Source organism: Protopterus annectens, chromosome 2.part0 (genome assembly GCF_019279795.1).
Source record: "Protopterus annectens isolate FY-2018-M chromosome 2.part0, PAN1.0, whole genome shotgun sequence".
Taxonomy (NCBI): domain Eukaryota; kingdom Metazoa; phylum Chordata; order Ceratodontiformes; family Protopteridae; genus Protopterus; species Protopterus annectens.
In genome coordinates this window covers 1,180,898,869-1,180,917,722 of record NC_056728.1, presented here as the reverse complement: position 1 = coordinate 1,180,917,722, position 18,854 = coordinate 1,180,898,869, and the positions used below count along the sequence as shown (strand labels likewise).

Here is an 18,854-nt window from a genome sequence, read left to right as displayed (position 1 = left end):
AGCACAGCTGTAAGTAGTTAAAACCTTTTCAGATGATATAAGAATATCCTTTGGTCTCAATAAATGCGCAAAAACAATATTTAAATATGGAAAGCTGCAACACCAAGAACATTTCAGACTGGGACAGGGATGTGATATAAAAGAGCTGTAGCAGGAGGAAGGAGTATATAAACATTTGAGAACTGATAAAGGAACAACAATAAAACATGAACAAATGTGAACAAAACTCAGTAAGAAGTATTTTAGAAGACTAAAATTAATATTGAAAACAGCCCTGGCATCCAGGAACAAAATCCAAGCTATAGATCAATTTGATCTTCCTGTTCTAACTTACATTTTTGGTATGATTGAATGGCCCCAAAATATATTGGATCACTTGGTCAGGAAAGCAAGAAAAATGTTTCATACTTATCAAGTGAAGTATAAAAATCAGTCTATACCAAGATTATATTCTTCCTTGTTCTGAAGGAGGTACGGGCCTCCTTGAAATTGATTATATGTACTGATTGATCTGCAGTTGTAGGACTGCATACATATCTGTTAACTTCACCAGATCCAAACATAGTGAACATTTTAAAACATGAAGAGAACAAGTCTAAGGTGATTTCCCTGCATAGTTTATCAGAAGCATATCGGTTTTATGCTGGAATGGAAATCTTAGCAGACGTAGATAAAAATCAGGGAGTAACTGAATATGCCAAAAACAAACAAAAGACTATAAGGAGAAAGATCAGATGAGATGGCAAGAAATGTGGAAAAGGCATGAATATAGTTTATAGAAAACTCCTGTAAGAACCTCATGTTGATGAGGATCTGATGTGGGAATGTTTAAGGAGAGGTGAATTTAAACCAAAAGATGAAAAGTTAATATTGGCGGTCCAGGATACTGAACTATGTACACATTGGTTTACAAATCCATTGAACAGAAGGAAGAAACAGACAAATGCAGATTTTGTAAAACAGAACTGGAACCAATCACACATCTTGTTCATGAGTGGGATACACTAATGGCAGAGGACCTGTATACTGAAGGCATAATAATGTGGCAAGACTGTTGGGGATTGTGGTGAAGTAGCTGAGAAGCACTGGAAACATGAGGCACAAAATATAATAGAGAATGACTACCAATGGTTCAAAAATAGATGTGAGAAAACCAGATATAATAGTCCATGAAAAGAAGACAAAAGCAGCATTGACTATTGAAATTGTTGCACCCAGTGATTTGTCTTACAGACTGAGAGTTACAAAGTCACAAAGTACCAGGATTTGCAGGTAGAAATGATGGCAATGTGTAAAAGGGATACCCAGATCTTTCCAAAAGTACTAGGAGCAATGGGCCTCATAAAAAAACAGTTTACACTCGAACTTAGATACACTACCGATCATTGTAACTCTATATGACTTACAGAAAGAGTCAATTCTACATGCATTGTGGATGCTCCAAAGAGCACTTTTGGCTAACATCAAAGACAGAAACATTTTTTTTATTTCACATGGAGAAATTAAACTGACAGAAATGCATTATGTAGTCTAGTCATTACTCTGACTTAAGACAGTGACAATAAAATATAATTTGCACATAGCGCTGTGATATACCACCTGCATGACATTCCTAGCTTCTGTAAATATTAATTAAACAATCAACTTATTAAGCAATATTTATAAATAGAACAGTTAAAGTATATACTATGAAATCCTATTGTTACTGTATGATATAAGTTTCTTAAAGTGTAGTTATGTTAGTTTGTAAATATTGATGATCTTGTAACACAGGGTGCGTTGAAGCACAGTCTTAAAAGGCAAATATGTGATATATAAAAAAGTATATCAGTGCATTCCATCTGAAAGAATAAATGGCACAAATGTAAAAACAGAGAGAAATCTTTATATCAGAAAGTAGCTGTTGGCTATGCAAAGAAATATTTGAATAACAAACAGGACTACTTGCAATGATATTTCTTTCTTACTGTGATACACAGTACGAGAAACACAAATGCCTCACCTGGTAAAATTAAATATGAGGGAATGCAAAAGAAGGAGACTTGTGTTAAAATGAATTTTGCCAGCAATCATGAGCTGTGCCTTGATATGAATCAGTGTGTAGCCAAAACAGAAAATAATGATAAGCTTTAGCTTTAGATTGAAGAAAACAAACAGCAAAGCTTAGCAAAGTGCAGTTAAACCTTGAATTACAAAGAAATATGTTTGTAGATAAGCAGACATACTACTTCTAAGGTACAACATTTTTTTTAGTTTTTACATCCAAGTCCACTGCTGACTTAATGCCTCCCCATCTACTCAGCATCACTTCATCCTCCATAATTTCTCCTTTCGTATGTGGCAATAGCCTTGTGGGAGGGCACCTCCCCATGGGAAACCCCTGTACATTCAGTGCAGGTAGATATCTCAACCACATCGGGTGCAAAGTAAGAGAACTGGGTCCATCATGCTACTGCTTCCAGTGAGGGATTTCTCCTTTTGTTAAGTAGACACTCCTCTTACATATTCAGAATGCGTCTTCAGGGAATACATGGGCCTGTGACGGGAGGTCCCTACTTATGCTGTGACAACACTTTAGTTTGATGCAACTCAAGTTCGTTTTTGGGATTGCTAACATTCGTTACTGACAACTTGAACCTTTCCCATACCCCTGAGCATATAGCCAGCCCTGCAGAAAGGTGAGCAGGCAAAGTTTATATTTATTCCTCCTCCCACCATTCGGATCACTAGTGAGGCAAAGCTTGTCTGAGTCATTGCAGAGATTCATCCCTCCATGCCATGGACCTGATTCCACAGACTTACCAAGATGTACAGTCAGGTAACATTTTGCAACCTTGCATTCAGTTATTACTTTCAATGGGCAGAAGCCAGAGTCAATGGCTGATGAAACAAAGGACTGGAGCTTAAAAGAAAAAAAAAATAATTTAACTTAATTTATTAATTTTGTAAAAAGATAAAGAGTACTATAATTTCTAATAAAAAGTAATAATGAGTGTTGTAAATATACCCCATTTGAAGGATGTCAACAGATAAAGGTTCAAACAATGCAGAGATTACATGCATTTATCATGCTATATTCCACAAAATTCCACATTTTGCACAGGTGCCCTTGCTTTAATCTCCAGTAATGGCAAGGCATTGGGTAGAGGAGTGTTGCTAAATTGTAAGCAACTTAATTACTGCCTAAATAGTTTAGTTCAGTATCCTGGGGTAGCCATGACAAAGAAGCACAGGCACAGGTATACTGTCATTATGTCGTAAAATCTTATAATCTGTAGTTGATGACTATCATTTTTCAGGAATGTGAAGTATCCACCAGAGGTAAGCTACGTCAAGGCTACTTCTGGCCAGCTGATAAGTATAGAGAAGAAGCCATGGATTGCTAGATTTTACCTCAGTCATCCCACCTTTTGACTTCTTGAAAAGTAATTGTTTCCAGAATGACAGCAGAGCAGACCCCATCCTATGCTTCTGTAATGGTTGTCTGGCCACTGCAGAGCTTATAACACTAGTATGCATGCCCATGTAATTTATTCTATATTGGGGAGACCAAGAGGGTATTTAAAGTTAGTATGTAGTTTTGTATTTAACAAAAGTAGTCAAGAATGTGCTGGATCACAAATTTATTTTCCAGCAAATAAGAACTAAATACACGTGACAATGGTAACAATGTCCCTTTAGGGATGGATGGATGGTCCAAAAAGGTCCAAAAGGATTCGGAACTTGACATCCCAGCTATTATATGTAGAGATTACAAGGAATCATCTCCGATATCGAGGGAGACAGTACAACAGATAAGTTATGGGTTATTGTGTGGTACTGTGAGTAGCGATCAAACTTTTTTGTTCAATGAGTTATATTCAAATGCAGGTGAGGGGCTATTGGATCCAATACAAGGAGGTCTGTGGAAATTCAATTAACAGTGATTCTGGGTGTAATATTGTGAATTCAAAGGACGACTTTCACATTTATAATTACACGGACTTGAGGGTGGATGATAATTTCTTTTCTCTTTTTAAGAAAGGTTTCACCTTTGTACTGAGTAAAGGTGGAGAGGTAGCTAATACCATTCTTGATATGAAATTGTTTATGAGAAAATTACATTTGCAATACCTGTACCATAACCAGCCAGCACGTCAGTTCACTAACATGCTGGTTAGAAAGAGTAGCTTTAATCCCCCCCTTAACCAGGAACTATCCAATTTTGAAACACTTATTTATGAACTTAGGAAAGAGTTCAACAAACAAAGATGGTTTAGAAACAACTTAACCAGAGAAGAAAGAAGGGTGTTGACAGAAATGATTAACACAGTTAATTTGAGAGTGGTGAAACCTGACAAGGGGGGGTGGGGTGGTGTTGATGGATAATATGGACTATACTACCAAAATTGCAGAGATCCTTAACACTGATAATAGATATGCTGTGGTGTCTAGAAACAAGTTGAATATAGCTTATAACAAGATTGATTGGATTTTAGATGATAATTTAAGCCAATGTCTTATTAATGAACAACTGCACCATTTTTTGAAGGTCGGAAAACCCTTCATACCCAATATGTTTGGGATCCCAAAGGTCCATAAAGATGTCAGAAACCCACCCCTTAAACCTATTGTCACCTCAGAGGATTCAAAAACACATCCCCTGGCAATATTTGTGGATACAAAATTAAAACAGTACCAATGCAAATACCCACATATTCTTATAGACTCATGGTATTTTTTTACACAAGATAGGATGTTTAGAGTTTAAACCTGAATTTATTTTTGTGACAGTGGACATCAAGGATTTATTTTCTGTTATTCCACACCAGAAAGGCCTAGAATGGTTTGAATATATGTTGATAGAGTTTGGATTTCTATCTTCAGCTGATTTTAGGTTGGTAATTGAAAATGTGGAGCTGGTGCTCAAAAATAACTTTTTGATTTTTCAGCAAGAGTTGTACCGCCAACTTGATGGGGCTGCCATGGGTTCATCCTGTGCCCCCATGTTTGCAAATATTGTTATGCTATATTGGGAAATCCATCATGTGTTTGATTCCATGTACAGAGACCATATTTCTAGGTACTTTTGGTTTTTGGATGATATTTTTATTGTGTGGAAGGGACCCCTTGAGATGATTCCCAAATGTATTGAATTCTTGAATTCCACCACAGAATTTTAAATTTTTACCCATGAAATAGGACTGAATAAAATTAACTACTTGGACGTCTGCATATAAAAAGACTCGGGCAATAATAGATTTATATCCAAGGTTTATAGGAAAAGGTGTTTCTCCAACTCTTGCCTACATTATCAAAGTAGTTATCCCTATTTTCAGAAATGTAATATTGTGAAGGGACAGATGGTAAGAGTTGCAAGGATGACACCTAAAAAGGATGATTTTGTACAGGAGTTAGATTATGTTCATTCTCTTTTTTTAGAAAGAGGGTACCCGGATGAATTGATTAGACCCTTTAAAGAACAAGTGCTACAAGGATGGGGAAGTTTGTATATACCCTTACCTTGTGGGGAACCTTTAATAAAAGAACAGGGTTTGGTTACAGGGACATCATCTGTTACACCCTATCTAGTAATGACCTTTGACCAAGATACATGGTGGATAAAGAAAACCATAAATAGAGTATGGGGTATGTTTCAAAGAATGCCCAGTAGGTTAGACATATTTAACAGACAATTGAGGTGCAGTTATAAGAGAAACGATAGTCTTAAGGAAATACTGGAAAAGAAGAGCAGTAGCTTCTATGGGACGATAGCTAAAACGGGGACACATAAGGGTGGAAGGTGTTCCCAATGTACTTTTATGGCTAACTCTAAGAGTTTAGACATGCCAAGTATACCTTCTAGCCTTAAGACTTTGATGTACAAGATCTGTTATTCAAAAGGGGTGGTGTATCTCACTTACTGTAAATATTGCTGGGCATATTACATTAGTAAAACCGAACGTACATTGAGACAACGTGTGTATGAACATAATTATGACATCAATAGAAAAAGAGAAACGAATGCCCTGTACAGCACAGTATGGTGTGCACACAGGCAGATTTTAAGTTTTGGGTCCTGGAAAAGGTGGTTCCTAGTGATAGGGGTGGGGATTGGGAAAATATGTTAGAATATAAAGAAATGATATGGCAGTTAAAACTGGATGCCTGTACCCCACCTGGTATGAATGATCATATTTCACTTCTTCCTGTCTTAAAAATGAAGGGTTCTAAGCCTAGAAGGGCTAAAAATTAAAATAATTATTTGTACACATTCATTACTGTGCCTATTGTAAAATCATGTTAACTTTTTATGGCTGTTTCCTATATGTTATAATGGATGTTTCCTTGTTTGTTCTATTTTTATGAGTAGTTTTAGGGCTTGAACAAGAACTTTTATATATATATATATATATATATATATATATATATATATATCTATATCTATATATATATATATATATATATATATATATACATATACATATATATATATATATATATATATATATATATATATACATGCTTATATGTATTTACATTTTGATATAAACTGAAACAAAAGTATCAAAAGTATAAAAACTGTTTTATGTAGTGAACACTGTTTAAACAATTACATATTATTAACACTGTTTTTTTTAAAAGTTTAGTTCATTGGCATTATTTGCATAACAAATTATTTAATTAATGTTTTATCCAATTGGATATGGAGTAATTTACTATAAAAATGGTTGCAGAGAAGGGTCCTGTTATTCTGATGAAGTCTTCTGTAAGAAGATGAAAGCGCTTAATCTGTTGGGTTAATATCAGAACTATTCATTTGTTTTTATTGCTTGCCTTAGTCTGGTGTCTACATGCTGGAGGAATTAAACTTCAGTTTTTACCTTTAGTGAACTGTTTTTTCTTCTATAGTATCATGCAATCAACTACTTAAAAGGGACAGACTTTATTGTGTGACTGGTTTGTGTAAATAGGAACTAAATGTTATATCATTCAAGATGTAAATGCTTTATGGCACATTTGCAAAGAAATTAGGTGTGTAACAAGAGGCAAATCATTAATTCTTGCTTCTTCCGCTGTAGTTCAGGGTCAGAAGCAAAGCTTTTTCCAAGCCTGACCTACCCTGATGGATCAGTGAACTGACAAATGTGGGTGTGGGGGGTTGTTTATTTCCCTAAGGATCACTCTGAAGGGTAAGTCCTTTCAATCCCTTTACTCCAAGGTGCAACAACCACAGAGTTGAATATATTAACTAGTGTTACTGATAGCACATATCAAAACTTTCAAGGCTGTAGAGGCCTTGGCCCTTTTATCCTTTGGAAAGTTTTCAGAAAACCTGTGATGGCACTTTTTCTTTAGTGATGTGGGTGCACTGAACTTGTCTGAGCTTGTCTGTTAAAGCATAATTTTTGCTTTCTCTTTGTGGCTCCTACTTAGTATTCTCACAGATACAGTTAGGATTGGAAGGAATCTAGTATATTAAACTACCATTTTCTTAACAAGTCTCCGATTGTACTGTCCTATGTGTGCCAGCCTTTGTAAATCTGTTTGAATCCTGCAGCATTACATTATTTCTGAGTGTGTCTTCAGCCTTAAACATAATTTGTTTTGCCAGATATTTACAACAATACAAAACTCATTTGCAACTGTTTATGAAATATACACAGCGGCCACTATGAAGCTAAAGGTTGAGACGGTACGCTGAGTGTGGCTTTAGTGTATAATAATGGTATATATATATATATATATATATATATATATATATATATATATATATATATATATATATATATATATATATATATATTCATAGTCATCCTTCAATCTCAAAGGATCACAAAGGATCATGGGTTTGCACTTCTATTGGATTGATTCGAGCAGCATTTTCTCTGGCTATGCAATCCAATTCAGTAGTGCGGTCCTTTCCACATCTGAGCAGCATTAGGCAGATTACAGTCTGTTATCATGGGCACAGATCTCCTGAGGGCTCTCTTATCCTCTACTCTCCTTGCCAAGGTGGTTTCATATATATATATATATATAGTGAGAGCTTCCTTTACTTCCCATTTTCAGGCAATCTTTTCTGAGGTGAGAGAATACCAGTTATTCACACTGATGGAGAGAGCACTGACGTCACACTTGCATATGTCCTTGTATCAAAATTTGGGTCATCCTTTCAACTTCTTTCCAGACTCCACCTCTCCAAAAAATAGGTATTTTGGTATTCAGCCATCCATCATGCATAAGACATAACCCAACCAATGCATATGTCTTTGTTTCAGGAGGATGAATGTGTTGGTGGTGCCTGTCTTCTCAAGCACTGTGTTGTTGGAGGTCTTGTCCTGCCATGACATACCAAGCATGTGCCTAAGGCAGCACATATTGAATACATTGAGCCTCTCTTCCTGTTTTGAGTGCAGAGTCCATGTTTCACTACATACAGTAATGTGTTCAAACAATAATCCTATATATAAAACAGCTTATATAAGTGCCAAGAGTGCTTCTAATTTGGTTCACATACTCATTTTGAGTTATGACAAAGAACTTCCTTAAACAAAACCTCTGACCTACAGAAAAGTAATAAGTTTTTTTTTTTCATTTATTTACTAGAATATGTTGCAAATCTAGATGGCTTATTTTAAAGAACTAAGACAATACTGATTACTGTCACAAAAATGTTGCTACAAAGATAAGAAAACATACAAAAAAAATCACATCTTCAATTATCTATTGCTAAAGTTATACACCTGTCTTTTTTTAAATATTGATATTACTGCAGTCATATAAAAAATAATTCACTAGTTTCAACTGGAATTACATTATGTGGTTTAGAGGAAAGGAAAAAAAGAACTGCCAAGGGTTATGAGGAAGCATGAGGAATAAGTGAGTGTGAACTTGAGGATGTTTAGAAAAGTGAGTTGTAGTTCACTTGGTTAAGTAGTTATGGGTAGTGGGCAATTATTATTGTGGTATATTTGCTGTAAAAAATGACTGAATTGGTAAAGTTAGAGAGCGCACTTGGTGTAACAATGTCCTGGGTGATGCACCTACTGTTGGTTTCATCATGTAGTTAGAGAGCGCACTTGGTGTAACAATGTCCTGGGTGATGCACCTACTGTTGGTTTCATCATGTAGTTAGAGAGTGCATTTGATGTGACAGTGCCGTGGGTGATGCACCTACTGTTGGTTTCATCATGTAGTTAGAGAGTGCACTTCATGTGACAGTGTCCTGGGTGATGCACCTACTGTTGGTTTCATCATGTAGTTATAGAGTGTACTTGATGTGACAGTGTCCTGCGTGATGCACCTACTGTTGGTTTCATCATGTAGTTAGAGAGTGCACTTGATGTGACAGTGTCCTGGGTGATGCACCTACTGTTAGTTTCATCATGTAGTTAGAGAGTGCACTTGATGTGACAGTGTCCTGGGTGATGCACCTACTGTTAGTTTCATCATGTAGTTAGAGAGTGCACTTCATGTGACAGTGACCTGGGTGATGCACCTACTGTTGGTTTCATCATGTAGTTAGAGAGTGCACTTGATGTGACAGTGTCCTGGGTGATGCACCTACTGTTGGTTTCATCATGTAGTTAGAGAGTGCACTTGATGTGACAGTGTCCTGCGTGATGCACCTACTGTTAGTTTCATCATGTAGTTAGAGAGTGCACTTGATGTGACAGTGTCCTGGGTGATGCACCTACTGTTAGTTTCATCATGTAGTTAGAGAGTGCACTTGATGTGACAGTGTCCTGGGTGATGCACCTACTGTTAGTTTCATCATGTAGTTAGAGAGTGCACTTCATGTGACAGTGACCTGGGTGATGCACCTACTGTTGGTTTCATCATGTAGTTAGAGAGTGCACTTGATGTGACAGTGTCCTGGGTGATGCACCTACTGTTAGTTTCATCATGTAGTTAGAGAGTGCACTTCATGTGACAGTGACCTGGGTGATGCACCTACTGTTGGTTTCATCATGTAGTTATAGAGTGTACTTGATGTGACAGTGTCCTGCGTGATGCACCTACTGTTGGTTTCATCATGTAGTTATAGAGTGTACTTGATGTGACAGTGTCCTGCGTGATGCACCTACTGTTGGTTTCATCATGTAGTTAGAGAGTGTACTTGATGTGACAGTGTCCTGGGTGATGCACCTACTGTTAGTTTCATCATGTAGTTAGAGAGTGCACTTCATGTGACAGTGTCCTGGGTGATGCACCTACTGTTAGTTTCATCATGTAGTTAGAGAGTGCACTTCATGTGACAGTGTCCTGGGTGATGAACCTACTGTTGGTTTCATCATGTAGTTAGAGAGTGCACTTGATGTGACAGTGTCCTGGGTGATGCACCTACTGTTGGTTTCATCATGTAGTTAGAGAGTGCACTTGATGTGACAGTGTCCTGGGTGATGCACCTACTGTTGGTTTCATCATGTAGTTAGAGAGTGCACTTGATGTGACAGTGTCCTGGGTGATGCACCTACTGTTGGTTTCATCATGTAGTTAGAGAGTGCACTTCATGTGACAGTGACCTGGGTGATGCACCTACTGTTGGTTTCATCATGTAGTTAAAGAGTGTACTTGATGTGACAGTGTCCTGCGTGATGCACCTACTGTTGGTTTCATCATGTAGTCAGAGAGTGCACTTGATGTGACAGTGTCCTGCGTGATGCACCTACTGTTGGTTTCATCATGTAGTTATAGAGTGCACTTCATGTGACAGTGTCCTGTGTGATGCACCTACTGTTGCTTTCATCATGTAGTTAGAGAGTGCACTTGATGTGACAGTGTCCTGGGTGATGCACCTACTGTTGCTTTCATCATGTAGTTAGAGAGGGCACTTCATGTGACAGTGTCCTGGGTGAGGGATCTTCTGTTGGTTTCATCATGTAGTTAGAGAGTGCACTTGATGTGACAGTGTCCTGGGTGATGCACCTACTGTTGGTTTCATCATGTAGTTAGAGAGTGCACTTCATGTGACAGTGTCCTGGGTGATGCACCTACTGTTGGTTTCATCATGTAGTTAGAGAGTGCACTTGATGTGACAGTGTCCTGGGTGATGCACCTACTGTTGGTTTCATCATGTAGTTATAGAGTGCACTTGATGTGACAGTGTCCTGGGTGATGCACCTACTGTTGGTTTCATCATGTAGTTAGAGAGTGCACTTGATGTGACAGTGTCCTGGGTGATGCACCTACTGTTAGTTTCATCATGTAGTTAGAGAGTGCACTTCATGTGACAGTGTCCTGGGTGATGCACCTACTGTTAGTTTCATCATGTAGTTAGAGAGTGCACTTCATGTGACAGTGACCTGGGTGATGCACCTACTGTTGGTTTCATCATGTAGTTAGAGAGTGCACTTGATGTGACAGTGTCCTGGGTGATGCACCTACTGTTGGTTTCATCATGTAGTTAGAGAGTGCACTTCATGTGACAGTGTCCTGGGTGATACACCTACTGTTAGTTTCATGATGTAGTTAGAGAGTGCACTTGATGTGACAGTGTCCTGGGTGATGCACCTACTGTTGGTTTCATCATGTAGTTAGAGAGTGCACTTGATGTGACAGTGTCCTGGGTGATGCACCTACTGTTGGTTTCATCATGTAGTTAGAGAGTGCACTTGATGTGACAGTGTCCTGGGTGATGCACCTACTGTTGGTTTCATCATGTAGTTAGAGAGTGCACTTGATGTGACAGTGTCCTGGGTGATGCACCTACTGTTGGTTTCATCATGTAGTTAGAGAGTGCACTTGATGTGACAGTGTCCTGGATGATGCACCTACTGTTGGTTTCATCATGTAGTTAGAGAGGGCACTTCATGTGACAGTGTCTAGGGCGATGCACCTTCTGTTGCTTTCATCATGTAGTTAGAGAGTGCACTTGATGTGACAGTGTCCTGGGTGATGCACCTACTGTTGCTTTCATCATGTAGTTAGAGAGGGCACTTGATGTGACAGTGTCGTTAGAGAGCTTGATTGACAGTGTCTAGAGGCGATGATGTGACAGTGTCTAGGGTGATGCACCTACTGTTTGTTTCATCATGTAGTTAGAGAATGCACTTGATGTGACAGTGTCCTGGGTGATGCACCTACTGTTGGTTTCATCATGTAGTTAGAGAGGGCACTTGATGTGACAGTGTCTAGGGCGATGCACCTACTGTTGGTTTCATCATGTAGTTAGAGAGGGCACTTGATGTGACAGTGTCCTGGGTGATGCACCTACTGTTGGTTTCATCATGTAGTTAGAGAGGGCACTTGATGTGACAGTGTCTAGGGCGATGCACCTACTGTTTGTTTCATCATGTAGTTAGAGAGGGCACTTGATGTGACAGTGTCTAGGGCGATGCACCTTCTGTTGCTTTCATCATGTAGTTAGAGAGTGCACTTGATGTGACAGTGTCCTGGGTGATATACCTACTGTTTGTTTCATCATGTAAGACCTTTTTGAGTTGACATTTTGTGAAAGGAGAAGTATCAATGTAGCTTGTTAAGAATAGTGCTATAAACATAATCAAATCAGGTTACACATCTCAACAAAATATTACAATTTGCTTAATCCTTTGTGAGTTACAGTGTAGACTTTGAAGCTATCAGAATTTTATTACATTAAGTATTTTCTTAAATTGAGCTTAAAAGCAATGTCTTATTTTTTTACTAAGGCCCATAGCATGCTAATTGACCTCTTGTGTTACTTTGCGAAAAGGCCATAGTAACATTATTACTAGAATGAAATGATGTTACATTTCCCAGGTTTCAGAACTGGTATGCAATTGAAAGCTCATCTTAGTACATGATACAGAAATACTTATTTTTTTTAATATGTCACACTCATGAAGCTTGAATGAAGTGAATAAAAATCACTGACGGGTACAAATAATGGCATCTGGGTAATTGTTTAAGGAATTATTTGAACCTGGGAGTACATTCCAGAAGCTAGGGTGATTTTAATCAATATCAGGATATTTCCCTTTAAAGGTGATCAAAATCTAAAAAACTTTTAATAACAGATGATGCGAATAAAAGCGAAGTGCTTTCATATCGCTGTACATCTATGCGAATAAAGTTATTCAAATGTATAAACAAAAAACAATGTGTCTATTTTTTGTTGTCTGATTGTGCAATGATCCATGCAATACTATGCATTAAACACAGGGCTTTATCAGCAAAGCACAAACATGTGTTTTCTTGATATTAAAACACAATAGTCCCCTCTCAAAATAATAGCGATATTATAAACACTTATGATATGGAGGCAAATTATTATTATTATTGTTATTATTATTATTATTATTATTATTATTATTATTATTATTATTATTATTATTATTATTATTATTATTATTATTGTTATTATTATTATTATTATTATTATTGTTATTATTATTATTATTGTTATTATTATTATTATTATTATTATTATTATTATTATTGTTATTATTATTATTATTATTATTATTATTATTATTATTATTATTGTTATTATTGTTATTATTATTATTATTATTATTATTGTTATTATTGTTATTATTATTATTATTACTATTTTGCTTTAGACTAAAGGAAAATAAAGAAGTACTGTCAGGTTTAAAACACATACGTTAACTAGCATGCACTTTTTCATAGTATTCTACATGGCGTACAGTGAGAGTGTTGTGCCAAAGCAAGGAAGAGAGCAACGGTGTATTTTAATTGACTTTCATTCTATGGCTGACATTCTTCTTACTGTACAATTTCTGTTAAAAGACGTTTCGACTGTTTCCAGAACCAAAAGGATTAATGTGTACTTGATAGAAAATGAACTTCCACAAATTGAATTGATGAAGTGACTGAAGGAATTAATACGTGTGTCCATTCGGCCTTGTGTAGAGGAATAATTGTGTCAGCCATTTAGTCTACAGTTGATTCAGAGAAGCAGGTTGATGTGCGTGTTTTTTCTACAGATGCCATTTATTACATTGGTTTCTTTACACATAATTTGTATAACCAAAATACAGTGAATCTGCATATTTCAATTTTCAGTTTATGAATACAGGTATTCATTCATGTAAAGATAATAATAGTCTTAATAATTAAAATAAAATCAGATTTAATAATGTAGATGATGTGGTGTTTGACATTAGTTTATGAACACCATGAAGGGACAGATGCTGAGTGAATCGCAAAAGTAAAGTACTATATATTAGATACCTATGCAGAAATGGGTACTGCATGCTGGGATTTATTTTTTGCTAAATAACTGAAAGACATTTTTTTTGTGATGAAATATATAGTGAAAGTTGAAAACAATTAGAAAGGCTAAAGTCACACAAAATGGTCTTCTGTTTTTACAAGCTCTAGTTGTTGTTTCTGTTGTTTCTTAAAAGTTGATACCATGTTGGTTTAAGGTCTTTGTTTACAGATTTCTCAAGAGTTTAGAATTTTTTAATACCACAATTAAACAAAACTATACAGAGGAACAAGACAGCACAGGTAATGTGCAGTTTAAAAAGAGTTCTGTTCCCACATTTTTAAAGTGAACTAGTACCAGTGTATATTTGTAATGTTATTTGTTTTGTTATGATTGTAAAATGCTACTAAACTAATATTTCTCTGATGGGCAAACATCCACAATACCCACAGCAGAAATGCCAAAAGAGGAAAGGGGACCTCCTAACAGTTTTAAGACTGTGTACGTTTTAGCTTTCAATGTTCAGTTCCACAAGATAGTACCTTGAGTAACTTTTAATTGTTTTGGTTTCTTTTCCATTTAGCAACTTCAAATGCTCCTTTTGGGCATTAGCACTGATATGATTTTTATCGCATTTTCTATTTTTGCCTCATGAAATAAGAGTTGTCAGATGTTATTGAATTGCTATATATCCACACACTGCCTAAAAAGCAAAATGACTGGGCAGCTGTATTCAGGGCTTCTGTTACATCATCTTCTTTCTACTTTAATCTTTAATAAACAATATTTCTTCTTTCCAGGGGCAATTTTTGATGAATCTGCCAAAAAAGATGATGAAGTGTTTCGTCTGGCAGTAGCTGATCTGAACCAAAATGAAGAAATCTTGCAGACGGAGAAAATCACATTTTCTGTGACATTTGTAGATGGAAACAACCCTTTCCAGGCTGTACAAGAAGGTAAGTGATTCAACATGGCTGACACTCACACTGCGCATTGAAAATCATGTTTGCTTGTAGGCAAAATGGGCACAAGGCATGATTTTAATGTTAGTAAAATGTTTTATTCCTTCTGGCAGTGTTTTTCTATGACCACGTAGATGACAGAATAATGTAAAAAATGTATAAATAAATCAGAAAAAATCCTTTGAAAGCTGCATTTTTCTGAACCTTTGCATGTTACAGGATGTGAGTGCATTTACAAAATACTTTTGTTTTGGTCATGTATGATAGATATTGAGCAGAACAAAATGTGATATTTTAGTGTGGTGCAGTCATACATTTATAACATAACACTGGGTATTTGTGTGTGTGTGTGTGTGTGTGTGTGTGTGTGTGTGTGTGTGTGTGTGTGTGTGTGTGTGTGTGTGTGTGTGTAATAAAGTCTTGGCATATTGTAGTACATATATGGTATATGTGAAATGGCATAAAGAAATTCTGAAAAGTAAAGTATGAAAATATGAAAGTTGTCTACTGCATTTTGTAGCTTGGGAGAGAACTTTATTTCAGAATATCGCATCTTGTTTGCTTCCATGTTTGGTTTGAATTGGTTTGAGAAATAAAGTACAAAAACAAGAATCTACTGACTATTAGATTATGTACTGAGGGATGGCTCTGAATTTGTGAAGTGAATATTTCAATCACAAGAGGCCCATTGAGAAAAACTTAATAAGGTACAGTAAACATGTACGTGCAATTGGCATGCAGGAACCTAATAAAGTACTAGTCCACTACTCACACATAATATATCTGTTGTTTGGCTTTCAGAGAATCTTTTTTTTCTTACAAATGATGATTATATGATGTCTTTGTATGTGCAACTGTATATATTTTAAAAGGAGAGGGATTTTGTGATGGCTGTTATATTCTTGTGTATTAGTTGTGTATGAAATCTATAGATCTATGCGCATAAGCTTACAAATCACAGTATATATTCTTTCATTTGATAAATAAATCATACAATCAATAATAGCTCCATGCACTTATCAGATGACCTGATTGCCATTTGAGATAGCAACACAAACCTTTTTGTATGATTTGCAGGAGAACATTATAATAAGCCAGCTTGATACTACAGAGGTAGGACATCCATATTTGCCACCAGTCATCTGCATTAGGGAAGACAGTAGCATTACAGACAGGATGTCCACAAAGATAGAGCAGAACAGTAGATGGTCAGGTCTCCTACTCCATTTGGACAGTTTGGGAAGTGCAGCTACATGTTTGAAAACAGGTAGGGTAAGACATCTTGCAGCTCAGCACTTAGATAGGGGACAGTAATGTACATCATGTCATAATTTGTAAGTCACCCCTCTTAGGCAGGGATCCTGATGGATGCTGCCCCAAGATGATGAGACCCTGCCTCTCCAATGGGTCATCACTCCCCTGGCTTATGCTGTTTCTTATTAATTGGTAAGTCACCTAGATAAGAAAGTCACCCTCAAAACATGTAAGGAGCTATGAGTTTTAAATGGAATAATGCAGAAAAGGTGCTATAGTCATGGAGGATTTTTCCAAATAATGCTGTTTTCTTCAAAGTTGTCAACTTCTGTGTGCCAGACTAAGGAAGATTTATTACTTCTACTGCATATAGAATGTGGTTTCAGTCCTTGTGACTCAAGTACTTTATGAAAGAGAAAAAGGCATGCCATGGTAGAACTAACACTAACGACAAATCATTATCTTGTTCTAGATCAGAAGGCTATGACAAGATACACACATTTCATTTTGATTTTTGTTTTTTTCTGTATGTCTAAAGTTAAGTGACATCTGAATATGTTATGACTCTTGGAGCTGTGCATATGGTTGAGGTATTTCTTTGATCTATTTAGTGTCCAAGCTTGGAGGTGAGAAAATATGGAAAATGTGACAAGTTTTAGGTGTATGATAGTTTGTTTTTCCTTTGTAATCTGTTAAGGAGACCAGAAAGCAATCTGTTACTGCTATCTTTATATTGAGTCTATTTTTAAAAATTGAAAAATCTGCATATATTTTACTATATATTCAAACTGGCTCTTGTTTTCTGGGACTTTTAAATAAGTAGCATTTACATCTTGTTGCAGACCTTACAATCTTATGTGATGTTTCGTTACTTGGGAATGTAGTCTCTTACTTTCATGAGCAATTGAAGTCTGAATCTGCTTTATTCTAAGGTACAGGTTTTAATATAATTTACCACCGACCATGCTTCCAGAGAAGGGGAAGGCCCACTTGTTGGGAATGTCCCTTGCAGATTTGATGGGATATCCATAACCATCCGATTATTCCATACCCCTCACCAGAACTTTGCCAGATGTACAGGGGCAGCTAGGGCATAAAATAGAAAAACTCTTATATTACCAGCGATGGCTGTTTGTCTGATGGTTCCACCTGGCTGAACCCTGCCCTGTTAATGGGGAACAAATAGCTCGACTGGCCATAAGGGACCTTATGAACAGACAGCAAGTATAATAGAGCAAAAACACATAACACATAAACACATCTGCACAATTTTCACCATTAAGTCCATTGCCAAAAGCACTCTGTAAAAGGGGATATCATCATGAGTTTTACTAATGTAACCTAATTAAATAAACAAACATAAATAAATAAATAGATTTTTTCCAGTGTAGTGCTTTCTTTTTACACATTGAGGATGAGGGTTTCATCAGAACTCTTTTTAAAGCTTGCTAGTATGAAAAAGGCAGAATTAGAAGTAAAGTCATGATCACTTTACCTAGACAAATCTTTTCTGCTGCAATGCTACTAGTCTGTTTTTCCAAGTTACCATAGGTAATACCTTTCTTGCTGTCCTGTACTTTGAAAATCTCCACTGAGTTTTCCATCTTTATTATATTCCTTTTCAGCATCATTACTTTTGCACCACCTGTATCATTTAAGAAGCTAATGTATGTATCTCTAGATACTTCATTGTAAATACATGTTGTATTTTACATACTAATTCCAGAAGTTTTAGTTCTCTCACCATATTTTACTAATGCAGGATTGAAACCAGATGCTATCTGTTAAGCATATTTTTAAGTATTTCTAGCCTTCCCAAGTTTTGGCTAGCATTTCTGTATTAATTTACATAAAAAGTATATTAGATAACAACACTGAATTTTAGATCCAATTGCAACAAAGACAGAGCAAACACAAGCATACACATACATGAGGTTCTAGATTAATTTCTTACTGTTTAATTTCCTAGAACAGCATAATGACTGAAAGTGAAAAGAATTTGTTAAACTGAAGCTGGGAATCTAAACCTTGAAATGTATTCCATCACATAGTCTAATGTTGCAGTTAAAACAAGAGAAATATTTCATTCTAAGGACTCCAGTGTTGATATCTTATAGTCACATTGCTATGGAAATGGGCCTGGAATGAAAGAACCATATGACAAAATGGACCAGATAAAGAACCTTGCAATAATACTCATGGAGGCATGAGAGGGTACGGGTCTTCCAAGTGTAATCCAATTCTTTATCTTTTGCCCTCTGGGCAGGTAAAAGCCTGTGATTGGATAGTGGTTCTCTCAGTCTATGTTAAGCTATGTCAAAGGTAACCAGAATAGAGTTTTAGGAACTCTGAGCTATTATCTCCCTGAATCTACAGCTTAGATTTCTTCTGACAACTTTGTTTTAGAACATTTAAAATAGTTCATAAACACAAATATAATGTGGCTGTATAAAAATATGCTTGTCTCAATACTTCAGTATTACAATCACATGATA

The 18,854-nt window shown here is 36.4% G+C and overlaps 1 protein-coding gene across 1 annotated transcript in view; it reads left to right on the top strand.

The window, feature by feature from the left end:
* Positions 1–18,854, top strand: part of GRID2 (glutamate ionotropic receptor delta type subunit 2) — a 4,699,489-nt gene that overhangs the window by 613,120 nt on the left and 4,067,515 nt on the right. Inside the window, exon 2 of the mRNA XM_044061387.1 lies at positions 14,944–15,099. Within this exon, the coding sequence (XP_043917322.1) occupies positions 14,944–15,099 (156 nt within the window). The remainder of the gene's footprint in view (positions 1–14,943; positions 15,100–18,854) is intronic.